At 34.8% G+C, this 26151-nt stretch overlaps 1 protein-coding gene across 1 annotated transcript in view; it reads left to right on the top strand.

Moving 5' to 3' along the window:
• FMN1 (formin 1) overlaps positions 1–26151 on the top strand; it is a 134923-nt gene that overhangs the window by 37135 nt on the left and 71637 nt on the right. The window contains exons 4-6 of the mRNA XM_071558058.1: positions 4809–5596; positions 7663–7813; positions 17992–18079. Coding sequence (XP_071414159.1) covers positions 4809–5596; positions 7663–7813; positions 17992–18079 — 1027 coding nt within the window. The remainder of the gene's footprint in view (positions 1–4808; positions 5597–7662; positions 7814–17991; positions 18080–26151) is intronic.

Genomic DNA, 26151 nt, shown 5'->3' with positions numbered 1-26151 from the left:
AGTGGAAGCAGAGAGCCTATGGAAGAATGGAAGAAGAGGTACATTAGCTAAGAAGGCTAGTTTTAGAGTTCAGAAAAACAAAGGGCATTTGACAACCCTCAAACTGAATCACATCTTGCAAAGGAAATTTAAGGGTTCAGTTAACATATTCTTGAGCAATAGGAACAGAAAGAAACTAAGGGAACAAGGGGAACATTATCCAGCAAGGTTGAGGTGGAGGCATAAGGCATTGTAGACTGAACCTAGGAAATTAAGACCGAATTAGCTACCCCAGATTTCAGTGACAGTAATCATGAAAGCAGGGACAGCATTTGTCTTAAACTGAACACACAGCTTTTAGTAGCTGAGTAAAGCAGAAAGATTATTTTTTTGCATATGACAATTCTTTTTATATATTCTAGTAGAGTGGTTGATTCATGATCAATCTGTGATATGCTGTCCTTTGCAGATCCTTCTCCTTCTAGACTTGCCATACCACTGAGCAATCCCTTCAGTGTCTATGTGTGCTGCAGTTCCCTTTTGTAATTGTAGCATGTATTTTCAGACTGTCCCTTGTCTGATAAAATTTTTATGAATTCTAACGGTATTCTTCAGCTTCCTATCACAGTATTGTTTGAATATTTAATATTGACAATGAATGCAAGAAAGATTGTACCAAAGTAAGGAGCTATCTTCAGTAGCATATTGCTATGTGGATTAGGTTTAAAATACTCAGGAGGTACTTTCAAATTGATAACTGAAAACTGATTTCAGCACATTAAGGCTGTAACAGTACATTATTTTACATATTTACATTTTCTTTGAAGCTAGCAATATGAACAGGAAATAGTAATAAGGTTTTATTGAAACATACCTGCCTCTAATATGGTCTTTGTAAAAGTAATCTGGAGAAAATACATCTCTACTATCATGGAAGTTTAGGCATCGATGAAGTATCAATTCTGTGTGTGTGTGTGTACAGAAGAGGGAGTAATATGTTAAAAAACCCTAGATAATGTCAGTAACTGGCTGGCAAGATTCACTAATACACAGAAAAGCCAGAGAACCTCAACATGCCAAGGCCTAAGGGCTTGATTTGATACACACACTGAAAGAGCAGATTAGTGCTGCAAGAAGATGAAATGGTCAGGGGAGTAGAAATGTGTTCCCTGCACTAATTTATTTGGAGTTCAATCTAGCTATACAGTCCCAATTTATTACATGAGTGTTGTTGAGAAGCAAGCACCTAGGCATCTATACAAGTCAGCAAAGTGACAAATGCAGCTTTCAAATGAAAAAAACCTGCTATCCACTTTGTCTAAAGCACGCTGATGAACATCATCTCCCACGTTCTTCATGATGTCTTCCTTTCTTTTTGTACAGAAATTTATACAAGCATTTTAAGAGGTTTCAAAATCTTCAACCCTTCTTCAGAAATAAATTATGTTCATCCATGCATAGGATGGCTTTCTAAGCTCTAGTTTTCAGTCACCCTCTCCTATCTTCTGTCCCTCCAGCCTTCTTCCCACACCTTCTCTCCCTCAGACATCTTTATTCCTGCCGAATTTTTTTTTTCCATTTCATTCTGCTGAAAATAGCGGTGACCAAACTATTACATTCTGATGATGTGTGTCTCCATTTGATTCATTGTATGATCTTGGAGCATTTAATCTCATTTTAAGAAATATATGCCAGGATCCAGACCTTTATTAAGACTGTGTGTGCAATATTTATGTCTATATTTATAAAACCAGTACATACTCATATACATATTCTTGACATTTTTGTTGGAGGTATTATCACAGGTATGTAAGCTGAAAAAGTTTCAATATTAATTAATATTGCAGTGATTAAGATTTATTTTTAGCTGAAAAGTAATTAAAAATTGGTTTATTGCTTACTGCTCTTTTTATTGCGCTCAGTTGGATATGACTGATCTTTTCCATTGGTGAGACATTCAACACACATTCCGTGTTTCATTTTTGCTAAACCTGTGTTTCTTTTTTGTGCTTAGTAATTTTAGCTTTCTTCTTGTTTATCTAAATTTTCTTTAACAGAGAATAATTTTGAAAATGTGAAAGAATGAAAAGCAAAACAAAAAACTATCACCTCAAATACAATTTTGAGTTTAAACCACCAATTATATATTGTAATATAAAGACTAAGGATCTGTATTTGAAAAGACTTACAGTACTAATCCAGTTGCTTTCATGCCCATTTAAGTGTAATAAATGGTTTTGTTAGATACTGTGCTGCGCTTGTTTTACAGCGTGTTTTTAAGGTGGCTTCAGATTTACTGCTGGGAAAATCTCTAACATTCAAAGTAAATTGTCCTGTTGGGAAGTTTTTGATGTCCAATAGGAGCAAAATACCATGATAAAAATTCAGTTAAATTCCCGAAGGCAAACTTACTTCATTACCTCATTTATGGATCAGTATGCCAAGTTTAAAGAGAAAGGTGATTTCTCTGGAGCAATTCAAATGGCAGAAAATCTTGTGATAGTTGAACTGAACTAATAATAAAGCTGAGTGACAACAAACTATGATAGATTAACAGTAGGAAAAGAAAAAGCTAAACAAATCAATTCTGTTTTATGTATTTGTCCTAATTCTTCTATAAAACTAGTAGGAATTGGGTTGTTTCCAATGCAAATCTCTGTTTCATTATCTTTGCAAAACTTTAATCTTGATTTCCTAGCTTTACACTTGCCAGTTAAGGAAAGGAGCATTTTGTACCCTGTGTTTCCAGATTGTTTACTTTGGATTTTATCTTAAGAAATTGATTGGAATAAAAGCTGATCATACTGCTGTATGAAATAATGTATATTGTTTGCATATCTAGTGAAGCTTTGTTGTACAGCATACAGTCACAAGATTTTACATTATACATGTATGACTTGGGTGCATATTAGTTGATTCTGTAAACTATGAACTCTGACCTAATACTCAGGTTAGAATGGTAAGTAGAGAGCCCTGTGTTGCCACTTCTGACAAGGACTGTGTGGGAATGTTTTAAGTGTCAATTTCTGTGCCTGAAGGAATTTGGGGTAAGCTTGTTACCACTTCCATTGAAATGTTGGCTTCCTTTTGTAGAGGGATCCTGAAAGAATCATGCAAAGAAATAAGAGACCATCAGCCAGGTGCCTGATAGTATCATGGCATAACAGAAAATAGCTTGTAGGAAATTAGTCATCTGGAATAGTAATACTGGATTGTATTGCATTATTTAAAGGAAATATTCCTGTACCAAATGTTTTGTATCTTTCTGATACGCAGTAAGAAAGATGGGGGTTTTTTATTCCTTCCTTAATTATTCAGTGAAATCATCATGATGCTCTTAGTTCTAAGATTTAGTTTCCTGAATTGTAGATTAAAACACATCGGGGAGAAATGAAGTTCTAGTCTAATATTAAAGATAAACTTGAAGAGTTTATATGTACCTTTGTCAACCTGCTGGAAGGCAGGAGGGCTCTGCAGAGGGATCTGGATAGACTTGAGAGATGGGCTGATTCCAGTGGGATGAGGTTCAACAAGGCCAAGTGCCGGGTCCTGCTCTTTGGCCACAACAACCCCATGCAGCGCTACAGGCTGGGCACAGAATGGCTGGAGAGCAGCCAGACAGAAAGGGACCTTGGAGTACTAATTGACAGGAAGCTCAACATGAGCCAACAGTGTGCCCAGGTGGCCAAGAAGGCCAATGGCATCCTGGCCTGCATCAGGAATTGTGTGACGAGCAGGACCAGGAAAGTGATTGTTCCTCTGTACTCTGCATTGGTGAGGCCACACCTTGAGTATTGTGTTCAGTTCTGGGCCCCTCAGTTCAGTCAGGACATTGAGGTGCTGGAGCGGGTCCAGAGAAGGGCAACAAGGCTGGTGAAGGGACTTGAGCACAAGTGCTGTGAAGAGAGGCTGAGGGAGCTGAGGTTGTTCAGCCTGGAGAAGAGGAGGCTCAGAGGTGGCCTCCTCACTCTCTACAGCTACCTGAAAGGAGGTTGTAGCTGAGTGGGGGTTGGTCTCTTCTCCCAGGCACTCAGCAATAGGACAAGGGGGCACAGGTTTAAGCTCGGCCAGGGAGGTTTAGGTTGGATATTAGAAAGAAATTCTTTATAGAGGGAGTAATAAGGCATTGAAATGGGCTACCCAGAGAGGTGGTGGATTCACCATCCCTGGAGGTTTTTAAGATGAGAGTGGATGTGACACTTGGTGCCATGATCTAGTAAAATCACAGTGGTGTTGGATGAATGGTTGGACTTGATCTTGAAGATCTCTTCCAACCAGTTGATTCTATGATTCTATGAATTTGATTGATGATAACACTTAGTAGACTGAGAAATTATTTTGTTTATTTAATGTTGTATTTTGGATGAATTTTGACTTCTGTTGTGTTTAATCTTCTGTTTGCTTCATAACATGTTAAATATATATATACATATATATATATATATGAGACATATTTATGAAATAGTCTATAACATCATGTCATTGAATACAGTTTTTCTATAGTATACCATAAATTATTGCATTCAATTAAAAAATTATGTCTGCTTAAGGACAATGTACAACATAGAATTTGCCCAAATTCATGTTCTTGGTATTTACTCATAAATTATGTTTTGTTGGAACACACCTGCTTTTACTTCTTTAAAGAGCGGCAATTTTCAAATTATGTAATAGCTTGCAGTAAAGCCATTCTGAGCTGGGAAGGTGACGTATTTCTCTCTATGCTTTATGCAAGAGTATAGTCTAAGTGTGAAGATTTTTAATTACTAGAAAAGAAACACTTCAGAAAAATATTTGCACTAAGGTTTTTTTTTCTTGTTGCTCTGCAGTCTCAGTTTGAACTCAGGGTATTCCATATTCGTGGAGAACATGCTGTATCAACTGCTCAGCTTGAGGAAACCATTGCTCATCTGAGAAATGAACTTGCTAATAAATTAAACAGAAGAAATGAAAAAGCAAAGGATATTGGTGTTTCTACTGAAGATGATAACCCACCAAAGGCATACCGAAATGTATGTATTCAGACTGACAGAGAAACTTTCATAAAGCCTAGTGAAGAAGATAACAGAGCTGTGAAAAATAACCAAATAGTACCCAAAAAGCTGAATATTTCTTCCTTGTCACATAATATTTCTGCCCAAAGTGAAAATAAGGACAGTTACAATGTACAGTCTTCAGAAAGTGTCTTATCTTGTCAACCAAAACAAATGCTGCCTCCTCCACCTCCACCACCACCACCACCACCTCCTCCTCCACCACCCCTTCCTGAATCTTCACTGTCAGGTTTAGTTCCTCCACCACCACCTTTGCCAATGGGTCTGACTTCACTGACATCTCACTTTGTACCTGGTCCACCACTGCCACCTCCACTTTCTGAAGGCTGTAGGAATTTTCAAGCACCACCGCCACCTCCACCACCACCGCTTCCAGGGCTGGGACCTCCTGTTCCACCACCACTGCCTGGATCTGAATTGCCTCCACCTCTTCCACCTCCTGGGCCTGGGTTCTTTTTTAATAGCACTTTATCTTCAAGCCAAGGTCCTCGAAAACCTGCCATTGAACCCAGCCGTCCCATGAAGCCTTTGTACTGGACACGGATACAATTGCAAGACAGCAGGTAAAATATATTTACTTGGACTTAAGAGTTGCTACTTTGAGTTGTCATGGTACAAGGGTAGGTATACTATTCAAGGCCTAAAAGCAAAAAGATAATGGTCTAGGAATGTGTAACAAAGTAAGTGTAGAGGCATGGAATTAAAATGCCTTAAGAAAAAAATTGAATCAGTTCTATAAGTCTAGAAACAGGTCATAAGAAATTATTTTAAAATATTATACTTCAGTTAAAATTATGTGCATTGTATGTGCTATACTATATATACACACTATATTATATAGTATTATATATATACTGTGACTATATTATATATTATGAATCATTAGAAAGAATTATAGTTTATCATATAATAATGAGTAGATAAAATATTTGTTAAAATTATTATTGATATTTTAATGTTCTTATTATAGTTAAACACAGTTAAAGTAAATAATTGTGGTTAAATGTATTAAATATGAGCTTTATTTTACTTTACAGCTCTGAATTTATATTGATGAGAAAGTGGTATTATCATGGTATAATAAAGCTTTGTAAGGTGTTAATATTTTATATTAAATAGGAACAAAATATTAATAAAATTTCAGTTGTATTCAGTTTTTCAGAATTAAAAGCATTTAAAAATTTTGGCTTTATTTTCTCCAAATTACTAGTGTATAGGTGTTTCATAGTGAATAAATAGTTGGTCCATAAGTAAACCTTACTGTAAGTCTTCCTATTGATTCACTGAAATCACAGGGTTTTTTCTGTAATATTTCTGGTTCACCAAGCTTTTTCAAGATAAGGTCTAAGCATTCTGGTGAACTCCTGGTCACCACGTGTAATGGTCCATCATTTTCATGGTCTGTGCTAGAACTGGAAACGTCTTCAAGAGTTTGCGGCTTAGATCAGTGGCTCTTTGGGACTTCTTGTTGCAGAGCCAGAAAGAATCCTTCATTCCTCAGTGTTGCTGACACTATGGCTCATATCAGGGGGGGTGAAGGTGTGGAACTCTTAAATGTGTCCTGTGACACAGAATATGCTGCATCAGTAGATGCTAATGGAAAAAAGTAAGCATTCCTTAACCTTCATGATAGTAGACACAGTTGAGTATTAAAAAAGTCCTAAATTTGAAAACAAAAAATAATTTTGGTTCTTATTGAATTGGTAGATATTCCATTTTGTTGCATATTACATCTAACACATTTAGTGACATCAGCCATTTGTATTTTATAGTGATTTTCATAACTTTTTTTAATTGCAAATAATTTCACTGCCTTTTAGTGACATCTGCTGGAAGAAGTGGTTCCACCTTTTACTGATTAATAGATAAGAGTCCCACACATTTTCCTGAAGCTTTGAAATTTTGATATGAAGCCCTTTCAGAATTGAAGTACAATGTTTTGTAGCACTACGTACTATTTTCCCAAATCCAGATAAAACTAGAGGATTGTCTAAACAAGTTTCAAACTGATCCAAAATTAAATCTGGTCTTGGAATGTAAAAAAAGTAGGAAAGATAATCCACATTTAAAATTTACAGTTGGTTGAATGGAGAAGAGTACTGGCTAGTCTCCCAACATCTAAGCCACATAATGACTCTAGTTTCTCAGAACTGCGACAAGGATAAATATGAGCATGCAACATCTGCAGCTAACAAATTACTCCGAATGCTCCTAAAATATGCTTGAATTAAGTTTGTTCGCTGTTTGTTGATTTTGTTTATTTATATAGGTCTAAATAGATTACTGGGAATTTCTCAAAAAAGCTGCTGTTGAAATACTCCTAATCCTATTTGAAGTGGCAGAAATCTCTTGAGATGTATTTGCACAAGCTGCAGTTGTACAAAGAACTGTACAGTCTGAATAATGGATTTCGATAGTCCAGCAGGCGCGGACTAAATAGCTGAAACTAAAAGCCAATAGAACTAATAGCAAAACATTTCGACTGCTTGCAAGAGTAAGTTGGAGGGAAATAACGCTCTTTGTGTTGCTTTGAGTTCAAATCTGTCATGGCTTTTTATCTATTATGCTTATATCTACTGTGGTTTTTCATAAATGTTTGGAAACTTTATTATTACCTTTCCCTTTATAGGAAAACTGCTATGCCGACTTTATGGGAATCACTGGAAGAACCTGATATACTTGACACTACTGAGTTTGAATATTTATTCTCCAAAGACATCACTCAGGAAAAAAGAAAACCATTATCAGAGACGTACGAAAAAAAAACAAAGGCCAAAAAGGTACTTATTAGGGGTTTTTCTTTGTTTGCTTTTTGTGTGTCTGTTACTGTTTTGTTTTTCATTTTGAAAAAACTCCCTTTTAATTTCTTGGGGTTTTTTTGTGACTGAACAGTCAAGTAAAATAGGGGAATTGATGAATCAATTCTTTCTTGAGCAGCAAGTTACCTTGGAAGATTTTTACCTTGGAAGTTTTCTTGCTTTTGGTAGTGAAAGTTCCATATCCAATGGGGTAGAAAATGTATTCTCTAGGAGAACTGAATGAAAGTTCTAATTTGTATCTGAAAGTTCCAATATTTCAGGCCATTGGCAGCTTTTGACCTGATTTATAATTAAGTTCTGTCTTTAAGTTACTCTAGCAAACCTCTCTTCCACTGACATTAATTCTACTGGAAAAATGAAGTTTAAAGAGACATTTTGAATAAGGAAAGCCAAAACATTTTTTTCCAGTATAGCTAAAGAGTTGTGTCAGGAAGGGACAGGCCAATGATGTCTGTAATGGCCAAAGCTACATGCAAGTCATGTGTCATTGCCGTAGCACAGATATTGTCTGCCTCAGACGTGATCCATTGCAGACACAGCTGGTACTTGTCCATTGCGATGTGCAGACAGGAAAAAGAAATGGCATTAGTAGTATTGGCCGCCAGAAAAATTCTAGGCTGAATAATAATTGATGCTGTTTTCCTAAAACAGCATGGTTACGTATCAGAAACTATTTAAACATACAGTGTATCATAAATCTCTTGGACTTTACCTGCTTGGATCCACAAGAGGGCCCATTGTTTGTGAGCTGTGCCAGCTACCTTCAATTTTACACTACAAAGAACGTAAAACATATATACATAGATACAAGTTGGTGCAATCAGATCTTTCAAAATATCTTTGCTCATAAACTTCTGTGTTGTGTCTTTATGCAGTAGCTAATGAGAAGCGTAAGTAAAGCTATAGAATTTATAAAATTCAAACTCATACAATGCAATAAGTAAAAAATGAAAAATGGGCCTATGCTGGTGTTTGTAAATACACCCCAAGGAAATAACTGCTACAGCAGAGCAGGTACGGAATTAAGCCTGTATCTTGAAAGATGAAATGGTATTTTTATTTTTCCTTGCTGCTTTGTAAACTAACCTACATGTTACAGCAGCATGATTTTTTAATGATCTCTCTTAGCTTTATCCAAAATTGAATTGGATAATAGTTACAAAAAATAATGGTATTATAATAAGTACTATTTTTTTGTGAGCAACCAATGTATTGTATTGCAAAGATATCTTCTTTATTTTTGTTGTTGTTTGAATTATTCTGCTTTGTTACTAAAGGTAAACTTACTATTTTAAGAAAAAGGATATCTTTACTGAAATTAATGAAATGTAAAAAGTACCTTTGAGGTACTGTGTGAAAATACAAAAATAAATTTTCTAAGAGATAAATTAAGAATAATATCTGTCGCCATGTCTTTAGTTTGGTTACCTGATAAGATTATGATCATGGCCTTACAAGCCATGGGCTTTCTGTGACAGTTTAGGATCTTAGAGTCAGCAGTTCTAAACTTTCCCTGATTTCATCAGTTTAAAAATAAATCAGCTTTTAGAATTTAAACAAAATTTTCCTTTACAGAAGCTTTTCTTTTTGTATGTCATGTCTTCTCACCTTTCTCTGTTAAATGACTCATAGTACCAGGTGAATGTTTTTACAGATAGTTGGCCCTCTTAGATGGTCCTGTGTTGTCTTTGCCTCTCTGAAAGCCCAGATGTGTGCTGGCTTGCTCCAGTGCATCACTCTCGGTGGGCTGCAAGTGATACAGTGGTAGAGAAGCATTTTATTTAGTTACCGGAGGGTTTTATTAGTAGATAGCAACAGAGAGCTCCTGTAGCTCAGTATAAAGCTGTCTGTTCTGCTGGCTTCATTTCTGATTCTCATGCTTTCTTGCCTTTTTTCTGACAATTATGTCTGTTGACTAGGGTTTTAGCAACAACCTTTTTTTTGCTTCAGTACAGAAATTTGTGCTTGTCTAGTCTTAAAAATGGTGCAAGTGTCACAACGTATGGAATTGTATAGTCTGATTAAAGGTGCTTTCTTCAGACATTAAGAAACACATAATGAATCTTATGAGGCTTATCATATATTGCAGTTTTCAGCTGATGCTGTGTCATTTTGTATTTATTTGTAAATTCCTTTTTCATGTGCTATGAAAAGGCCTTCCAGAACAGGATATGGGTACAGCAGTAAAATCTGAAGTTGTCATGGCTGACCCATTCACTGCATTAAATCTCTTCTTTCCACAATGCCATCTTATACAAACTAAGTTCAGCCTCCTTTATTTTTATTTAGGAAAATTACAGGCTAATAGGTGGTGCAGGATGGCTTATTAAAACATAATTTTCTAATACTTTACTTCTTGAATGAGAATTACATCAGTGCCTCACAATCAAGTTCCTTATGCAATTGGAAGCAAGATTTTATCTTTTGAATTAGAGAATTGTCTCTCATTTAACTGGGCTTTATAAAATCAAAGAGACTAACAATTAGTGGCCTGTTGCATTGTTACACCTTTACCACTTATTTACATTTCTCTTGAAGTTCCAAATAAAGCAATGTTGTTCAGTTTATTCTCAGAATTGTTAGGTTTGTGAAATTAGTTGGAATAATCTGCATGATTATGCCGTGAAATGAATACATTTGTGGAAATTCTGTAGAATTTTCACTTTTTTCTGTCCTTATCCATTTGTCCACATAGTAGACACCTTATGGCAACACAGATTAAAAAATTCACGGTAAGCTATGCTTTTTTTTGCTTACAGCTGGTAGACATCTGGCATTTGCATTCAGAAATATCTAAATGTTCTCCTATATAAGCCACACCAGAGGAGGCTTAGGGTGGACATTAGGAGGAATTCCAGCACGGAAGGGGTGATTAGGCATTGGAATGGGCTGCCCAGGGAGGTGATGGATTCACCATGCCTGGAGGTGTTTAAGGAAGGACAGGACGTGGCTGTGAGTGCCATGGGCTAGTTGACAAGGTGATATTCAGTCATTAGTTGGACTCCGTGATCTCAGAGATCTTTTCCAACCTACCTGGTTCTGTGATTCTGGAATTCTCTATAAATAGAGCAGATGGTCTGCTTTCCAGTACTGTTTGTCAGGTTATGTGCAGAAGGAAAACTGAGTCTATATTAATATTATATACGTACTTATATAAATAATGTAATTACAATATAGTGTATGATTTCCAAATTAAATATTTATAATATAGACAACATTTGTATTCATACACATATATATATATACTCAGTGTCAAAATGGAAGAATACACTGAGGACTCTGTGGGCTTCTATGGTTGTTGTAGTTACCTTGGTATTTTCACTTTATTACTCAGATACTAACTCTGCAGCTACCACTTACTTGCAAGAGGCTTCAAATGTGCTGAATAGACCCTCCAGAAAGCTTTCATGTATCTGGGATATGGTCTGAAAGACAAGAATAAGTACAAAGCTAATGCAGTTAATCACAAGGTTAATACAGTTAAGGATATTCAGCTACCTAAAAAATAAGATGGGGTACAACTGGCTGACTGAGTACTAGTTGAGCAAAAAGGGTCTTGCCATTTTAATGGCTCACAAGAGGAATATGAATTGTCAAATTGTGGCACTACTAAAAGTTAAAACAGCTCTCATAGATCAGTAGAAGTATTGCCTGCAGGACACAATACTCAGCCATACGTCAGTTAAGAACTGCATCTAGATTTAGACACTACAGTCCTTTATTTAAAAAGTTTGATACCTGTAAAGAGTCAAGAAGAGGGAGAATGATGAAAAGCATGAAAGTAGTCTGTGAAAAAAGAGTTGAATTATTATGATTGTTTGTTCTAGAAAGGAGAAGGTTGATGGGGATACACAGTAAGTGTTATCAAGTGCATGCAGCTGCTGCAAAGAAAGAGTTTGTAATGGTAATGCTTATCTGGGTTTAGAAGCTCTGCAAGGTATGTGGCTGCTCATGTTTCTTTGATCGTGCACCCCTTTGGAAAATTCATCAGCTTTGGAAGAACCTTGATTTTTTTTCCAACTCTACATCCTCTGAAATAATGCAGGAAACTCCTGTTCTTGTGCATTTATCTTCTCTACATATATGCAATCTTTTATTCAAAGTTCTACAGTATTATGTAGATAATGATAAAAATTAGTATTCTGGGTTTTTAGATATTATGTCTTCAGAGCAGAATTTGTCTTTTTTGGTTAGGAGCATTTAGTAGCTAGGTGATTGCATTAGCTATGTCACAATATTAGAGAAAAATAGTGTGCAATATATTAAAATATTTAAAAAAAGAATTCTCTGATAAAAATGTTAAGATTAAGACTAAATACATAATGATCTTATATGAGGTAATGCAATGAAGTGATTTTTCAGAGGTGCATAAAATGGAAAAGAGACGATTGCTGACTTTCCCAGAGACTCTAGGTAGATAAATAATATGTAGAAGGAATGGGATTTATTTCACAATATAGTTCTGAAGTGATTGAATTTGAAATCACTGGAAAAACCAAAAGTTCATTAGCACTTGTGTATAAATCAAATAAATATCTCTGATTTTGGCTAATTCACTTAGCTTAATCTGAAAATGTAAGTTACTGATACGGTGCAGCTTGATAATATCCATTAGATCTGAAACTGTTCATGCCATGTAAAGTGTTGGGGTCTTTAGTTAAGCTTTTTCAAATGCTTGTAGGTGGTCCCATTTTCAATATTTCTAAGATGTTGCAGCTTCTTGGAAATGAGGAAGAAGGGCTAGATCCACCAGTTTATTTTAGTTCAAAACTTCAGTTTAAGTATTGATTCTGTTGGACATTTAGACTTTAGTTGCCTTTTGAATATGACTCATGTTTTTAACTCCTTTTTTTAAAGTATCACTACATGCTTGAGAATGTGCAACTGTTAATATAGACTGTGTTCATCATCATTTCTGTACTTTCTTCTGTTTGGATTTCAGATGCAGCATTCTGGACCTATGATTTCTGCATCTGTCTATTTTTCAGTAACACTCACATTAAAATATTGTCTAGGAATGTATGGTCTTTTTAGAAAAACAAATTTTAAGTTTATTTGCGAAAATGTAAATGGACTTCAAGTATGAAATTATATGCACCAAAAATGTTCAATTGTAAGTAGATTCAGTACAGTACCATTAAGGTCCATAGCTACTTATGAAAAAATTAAACCTGAAAACAATTATCATTAAAACTGTAACCTGTTTTTCTGGAAAATAAAATGAACCAAAAACCCCAAACCCATCACTGTTTTTCAAAGAACTCAGCTTTTATAGATTTAATGTAATTTCAGGGATGTAGCCTCTTTCTCAGACTCTGAAAGTCTTCTGTAGGTATTTTCACGTCAGATGAAGGATTGAAGTATTACATGCAGACACTTCTCCTTTCACTCATTCAATGTTAACATTTCTTCTCTGTACATATCCATGCAAATTTTTAAGCTGATAGACACACGTAATTGTTTCCAAGCCCTTTCCTGTTAAATTTGCAGAACCAAAATTCTTGTACTACCAAATAGAAGAAAGGCAGGTTTAGGATACATATTTTGGAACGAAATAAAAGACATGATTCATTATGTATTAAGCTATGATACTCTGTAATCCTGAAAAAAAAGGTTGTTTAGAAAAGAACATTCCTTTACTGCGATTTATTCCATGTGCATTGTGTAGCTCCATTGCTGGACTTAGCACATATTTTGAAGTTGCATTAGTTTTTCCAATATATTTGAGCACTTGTTAGTAATTTAGCCTCAAAAACTCAAGTATTTTCTATACTTTTTCAAGAAACAGGATAGTTGGATGTTTGTGATGCCACTCTGTCTTCATCTTACAAAAAAAAAAGAGTAAATGTCAAGTAATTTATGTCAGGTGTATGCTCTAAATGAAAGTCCATCAATCATTTTTGGTCCTTTAGTGCAATGATTATCATTTCAAAGACGCAGGAGGACATTAAAGATAATGGCTTTTCTGTTGTCTATTATCTCTAACAGACTTCACATAATTATTAACATCTGTTCTCATTTAAGAAGAGTGTCAATATTTTGAGTGAATTGCATTTTTTTAACTGAAAGGGATATGTCTGTCAGCAAGTTTTTTGTCCATCTAACTAAGTGAGGAATTACAATTAATGAATTTTGTGTTTCTGCGTGAAGGGCAGATATTGCAGAAAATGTTGGAAGCTTTGCAGCACTGAAACACAATGATTGTCTTCAGCTGTCTGCATAAGATAATAAACAGTGTTCAAACTAAAGCAGAAGTAGTGAAATGCTGGTGTATGCTCCGCCGAGGCACTCTCACTTTCTTTTTATATTTTCTGCTGTGCTGAGAAAATTGACTGACATTTGCTTGTTTATCACAAAGCTCTGCAGTGATGTAAAATACAGAAACTATCCATAGGGAATAAGTATCTATTTTGTGGCTTCATCTAGTTTTTACAGTTTTGATAGGAATAACAATATTGAAATAAGTTTCTTACTAGCTCATTTCATACCTCCTATTTTAGCCTGAAGTATTTCCATTTGTGTGTCCTTTCTCAAAAGACTAAAAATAGTGGGGGGTTTTAAGCTAATGAAATTGGAATACAACTCTTGTCTCTTAAAATATTTTAAAAATCCAAAACTATGGTTTGTCCATGTTAAATAGAAAACAGTTAAACTTGGCTCTCCTTTGAATAGGAATAGTAGAGATAATGTCTAGTCTTAAGCTCCTGAAATTTCTCTGGTAACTCTTGGTGTATTTCTGTAGAATGGCTTGAGAGGCATACTTGGGGTTCTTGTGCACGATACTCTTCTTCTGTTTGAACAGGGTTTCAGCAGTCAACTTACGGGCCCAGGCTGTGACTCACCATAAAAGTTAATGAGTGGGACTGGAGGGAAAAACACTGTGATGTGCAGGACAGCTCTTTAGCTTATGTCTTCTCTCAGTAAATTTAAATATTATGGAAAGAATCCATGCACCACCAGGAAGAAAGATTTAGCTTCTAATCACTAAAGTAAACTGAATCTCTTCAGATTTCAGCACCAGTAAGTGTCCTGGAGAGAATGTAGACGTTGAAGTTAGACAAAACAGTGAAGTCTGTTTTATAGGATTTAATGAAATACATTTCTGACTATGTTGAGAAACACTTTTTAATGGAAATGGCAGAATAATTTGCGAATGTATACAAGCTTCAATATATCTTCACTTTTAAATTAGGTGATAAATATTTGAAATATGTAGATAGGACACTTGAGTACAGCAAATCAACTAACTTAGTAACATTAAAAAAATAGTTGGGGAAAAACCACATAGAGCAAATAATGTTATGGATCAGTGAAGTAAATGAATTATCAGCAGCAGTCACAATTTTGTCACTAAGCCAGAAGATGGTGCATCCATTACAACAATACATTCATAGTCTGGAGACACAGAAGGCAGCTGGCAAACCCCACCAGTTGGCATAACAGCATCAGCTGGCATCAGCTGCATTTTAGCTGCTTACCTGTCACTGCCAGCTACAAGCAGGTCCCAATATACTGAGAGGTGATCCATGATTTGTCTTTTTAAACTATAGACTAAATAGTTCAGTGCAGTCTTTACAATCTTTCCTTTTGTTTGCCTTATGTTTTTATTGAATTGAAAAAGTGTTGACTTTTTTGTGTCTCCTTTCTATTTGGAATTCATGCGCATATTTAATTCCCTCTCAGTGACCTTCCCCAAATAGCCATAATTTGGGACAAAATTAGCATCTTTGAAAGTTTGTTCTCTGTTTTACTACTGATTATATATTTAGTTGCAATATCTTTCAAGTTGCATATTGGTTCTAAAAATCTATGACAGAACTCCTGTATAATACTTAACATTATAACTATGGGTTTGGAGTAGTTTCATGCCCAACTATTCTGTTGTCATGGTCCTGCATTTTTGCTGCCTAATGAATAAAGTATTACCCTTCAGTTACTTGGGTGAAGCCATTTCAGGTAGTCTGCATCTAGTTTAATGCCTGGTAATTGTGACCATCTGTACATTTGTCTAAAATGTATGTGAACATACAGTCAGTTGCCATTTTAAACCATGAATTTCTGGTTTAGCTTTTAAAATTACATAGTGTCTTCTTTCTTTTTTTTTTTTTCACTTTTTCTTTTTTCTTTTAAGGAGGAAGTATTGCTTAGCAATGTGAGGTAGTTTGATCCTATTTGGAGAATATATTAGCACTTGAAAATACTTCAATAGAATGATTTCAAATGTCATGTTGTCTACAACAGCTATAGTCTGGAAAGGTTTTGCCTCAAACTAGGCATGTCTAATGGGGTTTATGACAACCTATGAATTTGCTCTGAACAAGGTCAACTTGGAGGTCAGTGAATGCTATACAAATTGCATACTACTCAAGCCTGTAATTATCCCTGTAAGAAGTTAATGTGCTGTGGAGTTCAGCAAATTCACGTAAGCTTCAGAACTGACCATGATAAACCAGGCAGTTACTTACATTTGCTCAGTCAACAGATGTGATGCTCCTACAGTGTCCATTTAAAGTAACTTGTAGTCAAATCAGCTTGTCTACTTGTGTACTCAGCTGATAAAGAACTGGAATTCTTTGTCATTTGAAGAAAACTCTTTTACTACTTTCTTATACATGCCATACATATAGACAGAGTAATCTCTCAGGATAGACTTAGTTTCAAATTTTGGCAAAATTTGTGCAACATCTACTTTAGGTTTATTAAAATTTGAGTCCCTGAAAGAGTGACATAAAATATCTGTCAGGTCTTTGTTGAAGACAGCGTGTGTTCCACCTTGTTATAAATAAGAACTAACTTTGCATTTTTGGGTGAAAATGTCACTATCATTTCTCTTTTTCCAGTATTTATCAACAAATCTACTTTTGTGTTGGTGAATGACTAAATAGTTGCACAGTTAAATATTCCCAAAACATATAAAAGATAGGAAACATTTGTATGAGTTAGTATAGATTTTGTCAGTTAATTGTCTCTATTGTGAGCATCTATATAACAGAGTAAGGGATAACAATTATTTAAAGTTTCTAATAATATTAAATATCCAAATATTAATGTAACAAAAATATTAAAATTTTAGAGATATAGATCAAATATTGTTTAGATAACAAGAATATAGTATCTGAATTTATGGAAAATATAGCTATTGTTTTTAATTTTGCGTATGAGTTAGTATTTTTAATAATATTTATTCATCAGCCCTGGGAAGTAAGCCAACTGCATGGATCTGCACATTTCTTATTTTAAAGAACTTGTATCTGTATTGCATTTTGTGATGTGCTGCTGCCAAATCTTGCTTATGACATAAATCAGAATCACAAATACTAACAGTCCAAACATTGTGGGAAATTTTGGTTTTGACATTTCTAACATCTGAACTACACTTCTAAAATTCTGATGGTTTACTTTTCTTTATTTATGGACTCATTCATGTCATTATCACTAATTTCAACTAGCCAAAATAACTTCTTTAGGGTTTCTCTTCCTCCTTTTTGTTCTTTTCCCCAACTGACATCTGAAAATATTACAGTCTGAATGTCAGTATATTATACTATCAATTGTCTGTTACCCAAAATGTGAACAAAATCCTCAAATCCCTGTGAAGTGTCAACAGTGTGGAATAAGCACATCAAGAAAAGAGTGAAAGAAATACTTTCAGAAGTGCTTAGTGTTCCAGAAGTGGTGTTGAGAGGACATAAAAAGACAATTCTTCAATTCCTCTTGGTCAGGACTTGATCCTTCTTTTAAAAAATAGACATAAACATGTTCGCATTGAAATGTAAACTAGCAGAAAATCTTAGAAACTTTTGATGTACTCAGTGTTTTAAATAGTTCTTAAATTTCACCTTAAGAAGAGGAAGAAACTATATTCCAGAATAATTATCTGATATGACTTTTATTTTCCCTGCTTAATAGTATCTAACAAGTAAGAAGTGATGTTTTTTACTAGACTGAGTGGTAATTCAGTCTTATAAGCTGTTTGTTAAGGTGCAGAGTATAGAGATAAAGATGATATTACTACCAAAAGGTTTGATGTTTGGAGACACATTGAATTCAATTCACAAATTTGCCCCTGTTGTTAAAGTGAATGAATCCTCTGTAGAGTGTTCATTTGATCTCAGATCATTTTGCATCAATCTTTCTAGATTATCAAATTGTTGGATGGAAAACGGTCTCAAACTGTAGGAATTTTAATATCGAGTTTGCACCTGGAGATGAAGGATATTCAACAAGGTAAGTGTTTCTTACACTTCATATATTGTACTTACATAGATATTTCTTACATAGATATATCAGAGAATTTCTTACGTTATGGAATGTGCTTTGAATATAGTCCTCTAAGCTATCAGAAGATAATTCTTCCAATATATTCCACTGTATAAAGGTTTCATCTAATAATCAGAATTGAATTTAGGTACAAATCCTTATGTTCCATTCCAGTTAGCATTTCACTTGCAGTTCAGTGTTTTCGTATTTCTCCCTTTCTAAAGCAAATCCTCCACCAACAAAATTAAATGGAAAGCTTATACATAAATCTTTAGGGCTTCCAACATGCAATCAGTATTCATTTAATATTGAAATTTTTCTTCATTAGCAGTATAAAAAGTACATCCCAAAGTGATGTTACCATGTAACCATCAGAAGGAAAATTACTGGATGGCATTTTTCAAAGAGTAGGACTACTCAGTGTGCTAATTCCATTACTGGTGGACATTTATTGAGTTTGCCAGTACAACTGCAGAGAAATACAGATTTTTCAGAACACTGGATTAGTTGAGAGTCTGCTTATGTTCTGGATTTAAAAAGATATTGTTTAAGGATATTGTTTATTTCTTTTTCACATTAAGAAAAGGAAAATATTCACCATTTAAAACAACTGCTGGAAGAACTCAAGTTGATGTCTCCCTTTTTGCTATTGTTTTCCCTCCATCACATGTGAATACTGGGTAGGGTGTTGAGATGCTGCTGGCATTGATCATTATTAATTTCAAAAAAGCCTTTGAGCATCTAGCACTTTAAAAGCAGAAAGGCTTACAGATGTCTCCTGGGATGGAAGGGAATAAGGAAAAGAAGGAATAACTTTATGTCTGCCAGTATTGTGTGAAAGGTATCAGAATGAGATGGAAAAAAACTGCTATTACTGAAGGTCTCAATACTTTTCTGGCAGAAGTTACAGCAGCATAGGGATAGGATCGAAACTGTATTATGGAAACTGGGTAGTATTCTTAAGTATCTTCAGAGATGGTTTTTATTACTTTTTATTTTGCATGCCATGATGTTCTACTAAAATGGAACATCTCTATCTCTCTCAGTTGTTTGCTCTACTTCTATAGTTTTTTAAATCTTCTGGCCAATTTATACCAAATTTAAGAGGACATAATGACTCAAATATTTGGTTATGTATACATTAGCATTTTTAGCTTGAGTCAGCTGTGCACTTTTGAATCACATTTACCAGTTGTCCCCTTTGTTGTGTTTGCATTGCAGAGCAATGCAGAGCAGTTTCAGAGTGCACAAACATCCTTCAGAATTAAATTAAATGAGAATATTTGCTTTAGGAGCACGCCAGCAGTCTCCACCTATAGCAGGCTTTAAACACCCCAGGATCAGATCAGAGATGGTTAGAATTCCCTGAAATGTGTAGTGTGAACACTGAATCCTCAGCAGCAGCTGTTGCTGTCTGGAAATCCATTTCTAAAAACTACACTACTTGCAGTTGTAGACATAGCTAATGTAGTCCTACAAGTTTAATGAAAATTAGAGTGGTGGTAGAAGAGAGACAGCAAAACAAGTGCTGTCACTGAAGAAAAGTTTATAACTCATCACCCTCTCTAGTCTGAGGTAGCAAAGGACTGGCCTGTCACCACATGTGTTGCTCAAGGCGGCATTAGGATATGCTGTGTCCTGCTTATGGAAACAGCTAGGAGTTACAAACAGGATTTGGGAATATGTTAATGGAACTTTAAAAAGAAAATTAACAAAGCAGGATGAGTGATTTTAATTAAAATCTGTGTTCAGAGGCTATCTAGGGAAAAAAACCCCAAGACTCAGGGAAAACAGTGTTCTGTAGAAGGAACCTTTAGAAATGCATACTAATATGAAGACAACAATAGAATTACCTTGTTTCTCTTCTGGTGTGTGTTTATCCCGTAGTATATCCCAGGTAATTTAAATCTGTGTACAGTCCTGCCTATCAGCATAAAAATTATTGGAAGACTAATATAGTCAATGCACTGGATGAAAAAAATTCATACTAGGCCAAATGGCTCATGACAACACCTAACCAAAAATGCATGTGATCATTGGGTCATGAATGCCAAATACTGTGGCTGTTTTTGTAGAAAGTGAAGTTACAAAGAGCTGCCTCTAAGACATCCAAATTAAGCATTTGGCTCTTTTTTCAAGCCAATTTCCATGGTGTAATTCAGTACATGAAAAACAGGGAAAAGATAACGGTCTTTGACCTCTTACAACAAAGAATGGAAAAACTTGAAGTAAAAGAAAGTCAAAAATGAACAAACAAAATTGTTTCAAGTTTTTCTGACCATGTTTGTTGAAAATTTATTACAAATGAATTTACTGCCTATATATAGTGTACTTTTTACTGTACCTTAAGTAGCAGTTTCTGAGATACAGAGGAAAACTCAAATTAACTGCCCTGTGCATACAGATGCATGAAAAATTGTGGAGAAGACAAAACAAAAAGACATGAAAAATTACACTGTCCTTGAAAATAGTGTGAGATTTTTGCATCTGCAGGATTATCCTCTGAAATTAAAATACATAGCTTCACAACATATTCTGTAGATAAGAGTAGTGCAAAACAAACAAGTGGACCATATCTGGCACTCAGATGCTTTGGTTTACATTTGATAATGAGCCAGCCACCACACTTCAGGACAGGAATCTCCCATACATGTTTCTTTGAGAGAGTGAAGTTCATCCTTTGCAGATAAGCTTAAATTCATGCTGTATCTGAGTGCAGTCTGGGGAGAAGACAATGTAAAACTGAAGAATTATTTTGGGTAGTGATGGGATTATATGATGCAGAGGAAACGTTGTCATTGTCATGCTGCACTTGTCCTGGTAGCTTTTTGATAGGTGAGAGAGGAGAACAAATCGTAGGTGCCACAATGTTCTGAAAACAGTGGTGATTCTGGTACTTGTGAGGGAAATACAGGTTTTGGTTAGACCACTATTAATGCTATTGATTTTTTAGCAGAAGAAACAGGCAGAAAATCTAACTGACTCAGTATGTTATACAGGATCTTTATACTGAAAAGACAAATAACAATAATCAAATTATGCATAGGTTTGTGATTATTTTTAAGCCTCCATCTCTGTGTTTTTTTAAAACCTTTGAAAAGAAGAGATGACGAATAGTGGAGATCAGTTGTTAGATAAGGGACATGCTTTAATAGTATTCACTTAGAAAAGTAATCTCCATTTCATATCAATCTACTTCTGTCTTTTTCTGTCATTGTTAAGCTGAAATATTACAGCTTCACGGACAAACTTGTGGCTGAAGACTATTTGTGTGGCTTTGCTGTTCAAATTTTTCAACTTGCTCCACAGTGAGGTGTCTCAGTTCTGTTTGTAATGGGAAATGCTAATTATAACTGTATATGAAAACACTCTGTGGGTCCTTGTCCCAAATTTTTACAGAGCAAAGTTCCACTCACTGAGACAGTTCCAGTATAGTAGCTAACAATAGCAGTGCACTGGAAAATACATAATGCTACTCTTTTCTGTAGTGTACATCATCTGTTACAGCTTTCTATGAGCTACTGAGATCTTTGTTCATCTGGTAAAATTGTGGGGAAGCCCAGGTAAAAAAACTTTTGGTTTGAGAAAATGGGATGTAGATAAAATGTAGATGCCTATGTTCAAAGAAGTGATTCTTCTAAATCCCTACCTCCACAGTATCTGCATTTTGCCACTAAAATTGTAAGGCACCAGAATTTCTGCTTCAGTACATTGCTGGAAATGTTTCACTAAAACCCCTGTTTTCATCAGGGCATATTAACTAGATGGTCTGCTGGTATACGTGCTGGTATATTTTCCATGGAACTAAATCTATGAGAAGGGGTAGATCACACCAGATTCCCACTTTATAGCTTATTGTGCTCTTTGTGATAGTAAAGTGATGTATTACTCCACACCGAAGAACTGCAGGCTTTGCTGGTACGTTTGCCAAAGCCAAAGCAAGAGTAGCTGCACTGCAGCACTAGATGCTGGCAGAATGTAGCCTGTATGATGAAGAGGAGGACTTAACATTGATCTTTAGCACTGAGTCTATTTCTTAATGCTAATATAGTGGGGTTTTTAAAATCTAATATCTGAGACTCCATTTATTAAATCAGACTAGCACTGGCCAAATGGTAACTGCACATATGGGAACCTGGTATGTTTATTGGACATTTGGAACATTCTTATGTTCACCAACTCTGTAAATTATCTATGCAGAGGCACATAAAGCTTTGAAAATATTAGAGAAATGTATTTCATCATACTTAGATGGGATGGATTAGAGTGGAATTTTTTAAAAGTCTAGATCATACCATCTGCTTTTGTAGATTCACCTTCATTATTTTGTGGTGTTTTTTGTCACTCCCCAGTAGTGGAATATATTTTTATTATAGTGTCACAGTAATGATATTCTGATGGTGAGCAATGCAAAGAACTATCATGCCTCTCTACATCAATTTTTTTTATATGTAGGAGGGAATATACTTTCTAGACAAAACACAGCTATGATACTACTGTACAATGTCAGTCAACCAGATGAAAAGTATCTGACTGGTTTGCCTCAACTTCATAATTTGCCCTGTATTGCCAACATACTGGAGTAAATAATTGGAGGAATGTGAACTGAAGATTAACTCAACCAGAGTATCAGTCTAATGATCATTATAATTCAGTATTATATTTCTAATGATCCTGTGATTGCTGTATGGTCTTCTTCTAATGAGAGACCATAGAAGTTATATACATAGGTTGCATTTTCTTAGTGCAGTTTATTGTTTATGGCACATCTAAATTTTAGAGAAAAATATCACTGTTAACCAGGCACTTTTTTTAGCATCTTAGAGACTATGTTTTATATGCTGAAGGCAAACTTCTCCAAGTAACACTAATATGAAGAATTTCTAGTGTTCAGAATTCTGAGTGCTCAGAATTTCTAAATTCCAGTTTGCGTTTTAGCCATACCATGCAACACAAATAGTTTCACAGTTGCTTTCTCTATTTTATTTTGGAAATACTACTGGGTAAAGAGAAATGCTTTGGAATATTTCTTGCACTGTGTGAAAGGAGTTTTATGGGGTTTGAACTGAAATATTTTTTCAGAGTGGAAGTATGGATTATAAAGGTTTAAAAACTTGTTTCAAAGTTGGGTGACTTTTCTACCTACACAGAATATTACAGGTATGCATTCTATATGTACTGTACACTAGGCATGAAGTATAGAGATAGCTGCAAATCCATATCAGAAGTTGTGAAACTATTTTCTTCAGAATTCAACAATTTTCTCTTTTTTGCAAAAATTCATAATATGCATTTCTATGAATCTGCCTTAGGCATCCAGCATGATGTGAGTGGGTTAACATTAGTGCCAAAGTCTTTTGACTTCTTGCAGGAGCTGAGCTTTTCTAGTCTTCTAAACCTGCATTATGCCCATAGTGCTTCTTGGTTAAGTGTATTTTTCGTGTGTTACATGATAATTAAATACTGGAGAAAACCTTTAAATTAGTCTATAATATATCAATTTATTAGAAGTAAATCAGAGATTTGGATATTTGAGGCAGTTTTGCCATGTAGGGATTTGTATTTAACAGTTGTTGTTCATTGTCTAATTGATCAAGTTGGTCAAAATGTAATTTAATTTTCCCGGTGATGGGCTGCATTTTCCCATGAAATCAAGCCTTACTTAACAAAATGTACTACATTAAACAGTTAAGTACTTCCAGGTCAAAAATGTACCTTTGGCAAGCTCTTTTCATTTAAATAATGGGGGAGGGGGGGTGGTGGTGTATTATTATTCAAGACCAGTTAAGGTGATTTCTTCATATTTTATAGTCTAATTGTCATACCAAGCCAAAATGTGTTTAGTTAGAGTGAGGCTGTATATCAGAGTCACCTTTAAGACTGTTGGCATTTAAGCTTGCTAAGGAGGTAAGTGTATCTTTCAGACTTATCCTCTAAGTTCTAAAGTTATATGCAATCTGCACCCAGTATGCTTTAAATTCTCAGCTTTTCTTTGGTTTACATTTTTGAAGTGATCGGAGAATGAAAAATTTGTGCAGCAGCGAATTTGTTACATTCATTTTTTAAAAGTGAATATGTTAAAAACCTTTGGTGTAAGTTTATATTCAAAGCAATGCTCTTAGTATGGGAAGTGTAGTTGGCAAGTATTTTTATGTGTGCCTGTTAGTTTGAATGCGTGATGCTGATCTGTTTTTTGTCCTAGCTGACGGTTATTATATCCTAATGGGTGCAACGCTGCACTAATGATCCTTGTGTATATAAATTCTTCTTCTTGTGAGCAGACACCATAGGCCACATAAAAATGTTTGCCTCAATTTCCCTGCAAAAAAGGATCTCAGAAACCAGACTTGGCCAAGTAACAGATTTTTTAAAGGTAGAGGAACCCAATAAAATTACCAGCTTTTCACAGCATGAGTCTACTTCCTTTTGACATATTGTGAGGTGTAGGTGAAATATTCTAACTAAACTGACAGTGTAAGGAAGACAGCTAACTAGAAGGCAAGATGAAAGTAAAAACCACCAATGATGATTGATATTGTAATAGCTATTAATTGTTTTGGAGCCTCTTTTGTAGATTTATGATACTTCACCTATATTACTTACACTTCTGTAAGTCTTGATATAATGAGATTTAATGCAGTAAAGTATTGTGGTTAAAATCACTGTATCAGGAAAAGCATTTTGAAAAACTTAGCGAGGTTAATATTAATTTTGATAATGTTAATATACATATGATTAAAAGTGGGTATTGTTTCTCACAGGAAAATTAAGAAGCTTTTGTTCTTTTAAGCAGAAAGCAAAATGATTACTTTCTTTGATCTAGTCTGATGAGGTTTTTTTTCAGCTGCCACAATTCAAGTTAATTTATACAACATACCTTGAATGTATTGCACATGCCATATTTGAAGAATACGAAGAATGCTAAAACACCTGTGAATTTGGAGATTTCTTCCAGCTTTTCAAAATCAATCCTTCTTTAAAAATAATGGGCCAATCTTCATAAAATTTGCATGTTTTCATTTTTGTCTTCTGCTCCAAATGTGTATGGCATTAAGTTCAATCAGTTTGAGAGAAAAAATAGAGAAGGACAAAGATATTAAAATACATAAAGATGAAATAAAGGAGACTGTGTAGATTTTGGCAGTACTTCTGACTTACTGGGAATGTGTCTCTACATATATTTACATCCTAAGATGTCGAGCTATCATTAAATTGAGAAATATGGCCAGATTTTATCTGCAGGTTGTCTGCGTGGACATTCCCAATTACAGCAGTACAGGTTGTAAATCATATTATAATATTTTCTTGTTACTTTTATGCAATTATATACTTGTTCAAAGAGAGAAAACAAGTCATATTAATGCCTCAACACTGATTAAGTCTGTTAAAAAATGTGATTTGTGGGATTGTATTTCATTATTTAATCTCAAGCACTTTTGTTTTGTCATGTCACTTCAAAATGCTGATTTATTAGAACTGATGTTAAATACAGAAACGCGGATAAGATAATAGAGCATTAAAAATGAACTGTGATTCTGGGGCAGTTTTGGTGACGAATCTCTGGCTAAAAATTTCAGTTAGGTGTATATGTCTTATTAAAGTGTCTTATTAAAGTGGTTTTTTTTATTAAACTGCTTCCTATCATCATAATAGTTCGGTACCTACAAAATTTGCAGTTAGTTTGCATTTCTAGTACAAGTTCAATTTGTCTTCAATTTGTTGCTTTTTCTACATAACTGTGAACAAATAAATTTCTCCTTGTACGCAAATTTCAGAATATTCTAAAATAGCATGAAAGTTAAACCAAAAGGGAAGCTTCTAAACACAATTAAATATTTTAAAATATTAACAATTAAGTATATTGTACTGTGAAACCATTTTTCCTAGAGGTTTTCCAATTCTTATGTTCTTTTGAAATTTCATTGGATAATACAGCAGAGAGTGCAACTCTTAGAACTGTTGCAGGAGACAACAGATAATCTCGTAAATTCAATCCTTAATGGTTTTTCTTTAAACAAAGATTTTTATCAATCTCAGTT

The sequence above is a fragment of the Pithys albifrons genome, chromosome 6 (genome assembly GCF_047495875.1).
Source record: "Pithys albifrons albifrons isolate INPA30051 chromosome 6, PitAlb_v1, whole genome shotgun sequence".
Lineage (NCBI taxonomy): Eukaryota > Metazoa > Chordata > Aves > Passeriformes > Thamnophilidae > Pithys > Pithys albifrons.
The sequence above is the reverse complement of the archived record's forward strand: the minus strand, read 5'-3'. Positions and strand labels throughout refer to the sequence as shown.